The sequence below is a fragment of the Centruroides sculpturatus genome, unplaced genomic scaffold (genome assembly GCF_000671375.1).
Source record: "Centruroides sculpturatus isolate CEXI.00-Female unplaced genomic scaffold, Cexi_2.0 scaffold1606, whole genome shotgun sequence".
In the NCBI taxonomy this organism is placed as follows: domain Eukaryota; kingdom Metazoa; phylum Arthropoda; class Arachnida; order Scorpiones; family Buthidae; genus Centruroides; species Centruroides sculpturatus.
In genome coordinates, this window is record NW_019385762.1 from 1 (window position 1) to 9258 (window position 9258).

At 40.9% G+C, this 9258-nt stretch overlaps 2 protein-coding genes across 3 annotated transcripts in view; both read right to left on the bottom strand.

The window, feature by feature from the left end:
- Positions 1-2029: 2029 nt before the first annotated feature.
- Positions 2030-4734, bottom strand: LOC111641868 (glucose dehydrogenase [FAD, quinone]-like; the record flags this gene model as incomplete). Its single annotated transcript, XM_023388119.1, has 5 exons — positions 4486-4734; positions 4251-4421; positions 3987-4140; positions 3143-3306; positions 2030-2212 (listed from the first exon to the last, which is right to left on the bottom strand). Coding segments are annotated over exons 1-5 (786 nt in total), but the record flags the coding sequence as incomplete, so codon positions are not given.
- A 1892-nt stretch (positions 4735-6626) lies between these two features.
- LOC111641869 (glucose dehydrogenase [FAD, quinone]-like) overlaps positions 6627-9258 on the bottom strand; it is a 19209-nt gene continuing 16577 nt past the window's right edge. For both annotated transcript variants that reach the window (XM_023388120.1, XM_023388121.1), the window contains one exon: positions 6627-6973. In XM_023388120.1, the coding sequence (XP_023243888.1) occupies positions 6747-6973 (227 nt within the window). In that variant the 3' untranslated portion in view covers positions 6627-6746. The remainder of the gene's footprint in view (positions 6974-9258) is intronic.

Consider the following 9258-nt stretch of genomic DNA (forward strand, 5'->3'; position numbering starts at 1 on the left):
AAAAATTAGAACTAAAGTAAATCTCATAACAGATGATACTCACTACACGTATCTCCATAAATTGTGAATTGCACTGTAAATCTTGCAAAAGCCAAACCTTTGTCCCTTTTTAGCCCGACTGTCTACATAAAACAAACCAGCAACGATTTGCTCAACTTTCCCGATATTTAAAATTTTGGTGGCGTCATCTGTTATCATATTTTATTTTAAAAACTTTATATATTTTTTACTGTTATAATATGGCAAAAAGCTTAATTTTGAGGGTAGGGACGAATTTTATAAAATAAAAATTGTAAATGCTAATAACCAGTAAAATCGTCATTAAGTCCCAACCTACCAGAGACAAACACGACTCCCATTAGCTCCCCACCCTTCGACTTTTAACCACCAAAATTTAATAACATCAATCCCCCAATAAAGAAACCTCCCTGCAAAATTGGTTTCCCATCAACGCTCCACGCCTTTATGTTTGGTCCCGTAATACGAAGAACACTGAAAGATGAAACAAAAGAAGTACTGTATTGTTTATTGTTTAGCGCATTTATGCGAATAAAAAGCGGTTTTTTAAAAATATTTTTTTAATTTCTCTAGTCTGTTTATGGGAAGAAACGACTTAAGAGGAACGTCACTCGTGACGTTGCTTCAGTTAAACCATTCGGCACATTCTCTAATGACGTCAACACTTTCCGCTTAATGTCAGGCAATGTATGAATTTATTTTATTTTCTCTCACTAGATGGCAGAACGACTTTTCCGCTAGCTGTGTTAATTTTTTATAGCGTGCGTTAACTGTAAAGAATCGTGCATTTAACAATTACTATAGCGAGCTTCCTCGTATTACAATGCCAGAACGGAAAGCTCCGTAACACTTTTTATAATAGAGGTAACATGTTTAATTAACATGTAAACGAAGAAGAAAACGGAAGTAAGTCGACACTACTAAGTTATTGATGGCAGATGCTCATACAAGAGTCTAGCACGAGCCAACATTAGTTCTAAACTATGCCGCTAAGGCCAACAGCGCCAATGGCGGGAACTAGATTTGTGTCAGATTAAGGTCATTGTTACAAATTACGAATGTTTTAATTGTAATTTGTATTAGTTAAAAATGAAAATAAGTTAAATTTTTAATTATACCCCGAGTTACGTAAGTAATGCGGACAGTAGACCTTTACCTAAGTCGCGTATTACGTAACTCGGAGTATTACTCTACTTATCAACGAACGAGTTTTTTCATACTCAACGTCAGTCTTTTCGCCGGATCCGAATAGTAAAATTCGAATAATAAATACTGTACGGTACAGATAATTTTAATACCATCAAATTCCAAATATAAATTACACAAGTTTACAATTCAAATATACATTTAACATTATTCATTAGCTTCCCGGAAAATAGTTTTTATATAAATATGTAATATCGTATCTCGCCGAAGTGTGATAATATTTTATATTTGTGCTATTTACCCGAACACAAATTACATTTAAATAATTTTATATGTTTATCGTTGCCGGCTTTAATATATCTGTTTAAGCTTTGCTTATGATTATATTTCAAATTAAACTAGCCGCATTCCATTTTATACGACGGACAACCCACTGTATATTAGCAAAATATTTTGTCACCGCCAACCGAAATCGAAACCGACACAAATCCAGTTCACACCACTGGCGCCGTGGTGTCATAATTTAAAACTAATGTTTTGTCGGGGGCTAGACGCTTGTAGGGATCGCACCAGTAAGAACTTTCATCGCTGTTCGAAGCTTCATTCTTTGTTTAAAGTAAAGTTCCTATATTAATGTGTTTTTATAATTATTCTCTAAATTTTGTTACCTCTTAAAGTTTATCTTGTTTCAGTAATCATTAAAGCTGAAAAAAGTTTTTCATTTCGTTATATGAACGAAAAATCGCTTTCCCCATTCTCTCCTCTGTCTTTCCGATAGTGGAAAGCGGAAAGGGAGGATGGAGACCAGCTAAACTTTGCGTTTCGGCCGACGACGAACACGAAATCAATTAAAGAAAGAAGTTACTTTACCTTCGATGATGACTTTGAGATCGTCCGGATGAGACAGATATTTAGGATCGATGACGGGAGGATCGTAAGGATTGGTCGATTTCAATTTAACAAATCCTCTGCTCTTGGGTCGTAGCAGAATGGGAAAAGCCGAAAAACTCTCTCTGTACAAATAAGGCAAGTAAAACTTCTTCCACACCTGCGAAGAGAACTTTGTTGAAAAGACCTCTTTGCCTAGAGCGCCGGCAGGATCTACTTTGTTTTTTCCCAGGCACCCGCTAACTCCTTAAAGACTTTTACGCTCGTACGCCTTCCTTTTTTCGCTATCGAGCTCGGCGCAAACTGGTCGATGCCGTGGTTTTCGACAGATTTCCGTGGCCCAGTCAGCATCGACCATCTAGCCGCGTAGAAGTTGGCGATATCGCTGGAGACGTAAATCTAAAAAACCTATAAACGTTTCTCGAACCGCCTTAAAACTATGGCCGGGGCGAGCGTGTCGACAAAATGACGAAAATCGGCGGTTACACTACATATAGTTTCGCGCTACCGCTTGATGCGAGTGTTTTTATCGTCCAATAGACTAATTATTTAATAAGCGTTATAAATTAATGAAAATAATTATAAAAATATATAAACATATAAAAACTGCTGACGGAACGAAGGCTTTCTCGACGTAAAGTCGTCAAAACGTCGCCATCTTAATCGCGCTGTAATTTTTAATCCGGGTCGACATTTCCTGTTTATAAGGGTCACGGACGAGAACTTTTCCGATGACGATAAATCATCTGTATAAATCGAACGATTCCTGGAAACCAAAGAAGGCTTCGGCTAACTTTGGCCTTCATCCGGCATCCACTCCGAAGTGTGAACGGCGGGAATAAGCGGGAAGACAACGTAAACTGACTTTCGCCACGGGCAGATTTTATTCGTTTTCGAACGTTCGAACGGCCGAAACGGTGGGAAAATTAGGGCTAAGCTATCCTAACCGGCGACAAATACGTTATTAGCTAAGGGAAAGACGGAGATTTCACTTTTATTTTCCTGTCTTCATTTTCGAATGTAAAATGTATTTACGTTATTTAAAACGACCGAGCGAAGCACCGTGGGGAGCGAGACGGCGCGTACCTACCTTTTCGTTAAGGCCCATCACCCTCTTAATGGTCAGACCTCCGTCGGAAGAAGGGCTGCTGGACACGAAGTGGATTTCGATGTCGGGCCAATCTGCCGATTTGTTGGCGTAAGGAGTGTCGACGAATGCCAAACCTTCGACTCCGCCCAGCATGGTCAGCATACCTGCGGAAAATGGTTTTCGAGTATCACCGTTACGTTCTCAAACCAATTCGAACAAAAAGGGAAAAGCCACGCGCAGCGCGGACAAGCGGCTACAAGTTCCGTGCGCGTGAGAAATGACTCCGTACGCAAAACCATTTTTGGCACCGGTCCGAAAAGCGAGACGTCGATCCCTTTTTGGCTGCCGGTGTCTAGTGCAGAAATTGGATTTGCCGGCGGACGAAAAGTAGCCTCATTCGTGCTGATTCTTGGGACCTCCCGACGTGGGGATTCGCGATAAAGTTAACTTTTCCAAAAAATAAATAAAAGCGCAGACGATGTTCGACGGCGAATAACAGAACGGGTTTAACAAATGCTCCTTCTTTGTTCCGCGCAGCAATCGAACTTTAAAAAGTTCGACTTAAGACGTATAATTAAAGTACGGATCGGCTCTCGACTTAAGTCCTGCGGAAATAAGGAGCCTCGACTGTTACGCGGATTGAGCGTGCAAATTACTAGTTTAGTGTTTGAAAAATACCATTTTACGGAGCAAATTTCGTCGTGGAGGGCAAAAAGTAAAAGGAGGAGGAACGATCGGTCCCAATCTCCATTGCGTTTGCCAAGAAAAAGAAGAGGGAGAGGAAATTCGTCGTTTGTAGCGGTAAAGAGTTCCGATAAAAGAAAGATTTTTTTCCGGGACTCACCTTTGCGTTGTTTGAGGAATTCGTTGAGATGATCCTTTTCCATAATTCTGGTTCTGACTACCGAATACGGAGCGTCGATGGTAAAGTGGATGCCCGATGCTCCGATGTGGTCCTGTAAGTTGTATCCCACCGGCAGATCGGCCAAAACGGGAATCTGCAATGGCGGGAGTAGATCGTTATTTTCGGAAGAAAACCCAAGATTAGGGGTTACTTTCAGGAAATTTCCTTTTCAACCCGGCGATAATATCGAAAAGACAATTTTACTTTTAGGCGATCCAGGTCACGACGGGGTCCGATACCCGACAGCATCAGCAGTTGAGGTGTGTTAATGGCTCCGGCGGACAGGATGATCTCGTTTTCGGCTAGTATCACGTGATTCATGCCGTGATGATCCACTTGCACCGCTCTGGCTCTCTTCCTACTGTCGAAAAGTACCTGATCGAACACCACTATCTATAATTATCCATCGTCTTTCTGTATTTTCGTATTTGATTATTACCTTGGTGACGAAAGCCGAGGTGACGATATGTAAATTACTCCTGTTTCTGGCGGGAAGTAAGAACGCCTTGGCGGTGCTACAGCGCGATCCGTTCCTCACCGTTCCCTGAGGCATTACAAATCCTGAAAATTTGCAAACTGGCTTAGAAAGCGAACGTACCCGATTTTTTCTTCGTCCACCGTATAAGCTATATAGCCTACGGCAGGATGGCCAAACTTTTTGAGCCCGCGTGCCATATAGTAAGCCTACTTAGCTTTAAAGATGTTTACGCGTGCCAAAATTTTAGACTTCGAATAACGATATTTAAAGAAATTAAACAAATATGCTTTAATTAGAATAAACGTAAAAAAGCCGATTGAAAAAAAAAAAAACGGCGTTCGGGTAATAAGCCGAAAGGATGATTGAAAATCACACAATAAATCGAAATAGTACAATACGTCACGTGCCAGGCGATTTCTCCTTACTTGCCACAGGTCGGCCACCCCTGTATACCCCGATACAGAGTATCGGGTACTGTTGGTACCTCTTTACTTAGATCCGCGAGAACGGTCGTCGGAAAGAACGAGTTGATCCGATCGATAGAATAAGGCGATCGGCTATTTAAACCATTCCTCGGCCCACCAACATCCGAGTGGCGAAAACCGTCGAAGACCTGTAGTTGGCCGGCCAACGAGCCATCCACGAGGCATTTTTCGGGGTTTCTTCACCATGATAATGCGTAATAATTAAACAGGAGCCAGTTTCCCATAGTAATTCCTTCCGGGAGGCATCCTGCATCCCGGAAGACAGTCCAGACATCGCGATGCGGTACGCAAACAAACACTTTAACCTTTCGGCCACCGGTGGGCTCGAAAGAAACGACGATCGATTTTACAATACAGTATGTAACCGAGGAAGAAAGGAAATCGAACTTTTACCGATAAGCTGGCAATTCTTTCCAGCGATCTACGAAGCGTTTACTATTTTTGGTCTTGGATTTTTCTAACAAGTTTAAATTAAAAACCGCATTTTACAACGAACTAAGCTTAAGTCGTCCAAAATGCCGAACGGAAGTAAAGAAAAATCGGAAAAATCTTTCCACATTGGCCGTTGTAATTTAGACCGCAATAGAAAATTGTTCTTCGTATGGCTTTTAGTTACAGGCAGTCCATTGCAAATATTAGCCCAAAACGTATGCAAAAAACAACCAATTAAATTCTCCTACATAAAAACAAACGCATTAGATACGGGGGAAAAGCTCTCCTCACTCTGGCGATAGAAGTTGGCTCACAGAATAAATATTAAGCTTGCTTCTAAAATTGGAAAATTTAAACCGAATACAAAAAGACTGGTTATCTGCGAGTTGTTTAATTTTGAAGATAAATTAAGTTTATAAAAATACTAGTCATTTAAAAGGTTGAAATATATTCATTAACGTCGATTGTTCGACGAATACCAGAGCCTTTACAAAAAATTAAAGCTCTATGGTAAAGGAGCCAAGAACGTTAAATTGCGATACAATGGATTAATTATAGATATTTGTCTGTAATTACAAAGCTAAAATTTTCCAGACAGACGGAGAACATTTTTTTTGGAATATAATATATAATGGTAAGCAACGTGATAGCAAGGATGGCCATTATGAAGTCTTGTATTTAGATACAGATGATAATATATTTAAATTTCTTAAATTACTAGTATTTTTATAAACTTAATTTATCTTCAAAATTAAACAACTCACAGATAACCAGTCTTTTTGTATTCAGTTTAAATTTTCCAATTATAGAAGTACGCGTAATATTCATATCTGTANTAATCGGTCGCCTAGCGATCATACATATACACAAGTCTACTCGGAGAAAGAGCCTACATTGAGCTAAAATCTCCATATAAACACCATCGAAGAAAAGAAAGAAGATCTTTGCCGCGGACAGATATGCAATCGGACGTCATTGACAAAATGCCATAATATGTACAGACTCGAAATCTATACTAACGCTCTTCTACGCACATCGGAAAAATTCCCCACCGTAATACAAACCATTATCACCACCCTCCACCAAAGACAACCACAGCTTGCACACCAAGCTCGTTTGGCTCGTTTGGTGCGACTACCAGACTAATTGTGACGCCAGAAAACATTTTTAAAAAATTTTCCTATATTTTTAGTAACGAAGAAAGTAAGTCAAAGAAATGGATCAATACGTAAAGAATTAACCTTTTTCCGGCATGTAGTGGTCGGACGTTTATAAATAGCGACCGGCTTTGACGGAGACTCGACCTCACCTGAGTTGGGGGTCCAGCACGGCGGTGGGATCGGAGAGATTTCCCATCTTGCAGGTTCCGGCTGGATGGTAGATGGAGACGGTGTAAACTCGAGCCATGCAGGCTAGGTACTGGTCGCTCCACCTCTGGTACTTTTCGCATCCGGGAAAAGGCGCATCGAATATTTTCGAACCGAACTTCTTAAAGGCCGAGGTGAATCCCAGAGCTTTGCACAGCTTCATTCCTGTAAAGGTGACGTTGGACAATTTAAGTAAAGCCTGGCTCCCTTCTCTTTTCGGCTTATCGCAGTCGAGCGCTCCCTTTAGTTTGGGACGAAAGACGTTTCCTACCGGCAAAATTCAGATTCCACCTTTTCCTTTCTCTGTCTTCCGAAAAGAAACCCTTAAGATAACACAGCCGCAATTCGGAGTTTTCGGCCAAACTCCGTAATTTAGTTTCCGGTGTGAACGACGGTTTCCGAATCACGGTAATTTTTCCGCCGGGTTTTTTCCAGAAAGTTCTTACCGTTTCGGAAAAGGTGGTGGAAACTTTTGACCGACTTACGAAAATTGGCGGGAATCTCGGAAGGAGAAGACCGGGAGTTTTGGGTAAAAGGCCGTCATTTACGGGGCCGTTAATTAATTTTTGGGCCGAGTTTTCCACCGGGAAAACTGTATTCCGAGGGAAGTGTCTTCGGCAAACCGCGGATTTCCTTAGTATTTCATTGTTCGAAAAACAAAAAGCTAAATCGGTTCGCTCCACGCCTGTCCATATAGCGGCTCTCGACGACCTGTTTTGTGCAATTATGTCAATTTTTGTAACTTAGTTACGGGTAATGTTTTTACGGTCGGTTCCCTGCCGTAGTTACGAAAATCACCGAATATCTAAATATTACGTCACTGGCGTTACCGGCGACTGTTCGATAACGGTGATTAAATCGCCGGTAGTGAAACATGGCCGATGCTAAGAGGGGAACTCGGTGACTAACTATATCATATGGCACGTGAAATTGCCATTTGACCAGACTCGTGACCAGACAACGCTGCGCCAGAACGAGCTCGGTCGGGCTAATAGCCTTTAACACGCCTTGAGGATGGGTGGACGACACGGCAGTTTCCCAGAGAAATTTAAACAATATTCGCGAAACACACAGAAATATATAGAACTTTTCAAGTCGAGAAAGCTTGCATCCGACCCTCCCAGGGTTTTTGATCAAAGTTGGTTCAAAACCCTGGGATATAAAACTAGCGCGATAACCGAAAGAACAGTTTTCAGAAATTGATATTTCCCAACTCCGACTCTAGTTCCGGGGTAAAAAAAAAATATATAAAAAATATGTTTTTGTGAAATTCTTTTGAGATAAATATTTTTCTGTGTTATCAATCGCAATTTTTATCGAGATTAGACCTAAACATCCTTTACATGCTGATGAAAAGGGAAATAATATTTTAAAAATAGTCGAATGACCTTCATTTTACCAGTAAATCTGAAGACTTGAAGGCAACGGTAGTAATTATTAGGGATGAAACAAATAATGTTTGCCGGAAATGTCGGCAACAACGTTGCCAGCTTTGTTTTATTACTCTTTCGTTATCTCAATAGTTGGAATTTTTCAAAAAGAATGATAATTTAAAAAATTACGAGTCCTTGGAACAACAACTTTGAACGCTAAATTCGAAAGAAATTGGATTCGGAGTTCGAACTATGCTTCTACGTTTGACTGCACGCGCAGTAAAAAATGTGTTTGAAGTGTAAACGCCATCTGTTGTGCGCCCGAATCGTCTCTCGTTCTGGCTGCGATAGAGTGTTTTGCGTTACGTTTCCGAGTTTTCGGTACATTTTTCTGTTTATTTTTGATATTTTTAGTTATATAAGTAACCCCAACCTATTAATCTAGACATACAAGAAGAGTGTGGAAGCAGTGAAGTCTAAGAGAATCGTTGTAGTATGGACGATTGGAGTAAAAAAGGAACTTATCGCGAAGCACGGAAATGACAGATGTGTGATGAATCTGGCGCCCGTGTTTAACATGCAAAAATCGACGGCGTGAGACCGGTAAATACAATTTTCATTTCATTATACAGTATTTGCATATTTTATTTATTGTTTCCGCGCTTTAATTTGTTATTTAGGCATTTAATTATGTTATTGCTACCTTAAATTGGTTAATGTCCAGGGTCGTAGACCATCATGGCGGCTCTTCCTATTTTAGCCTCGAAACCGGACCGCTTTGGAGACGACGTGTCACGTGACGACGCGAGCGAACGGCGGCGGCTGCTGCGCCGCGGCAGCGCCGGCGCTGATTCCAGCAAACAAAAGCAAACAGTGGGGACGCACGTTCTAACCTAACCTATTCTAATAATATAAATGGTAATATTTATGATAATTTATTAGGTTAGGTTAGGTTAGGTTAGAACGTGCGTCCCCACTGTTTGCTTTCTTTTCTTTGCTGGAATCGGCGATCAGCCGCCATGACAGTCTACGTATCTCGACTTGTACCAAGAAAGCAAACAGTGGGGACGCACGTTC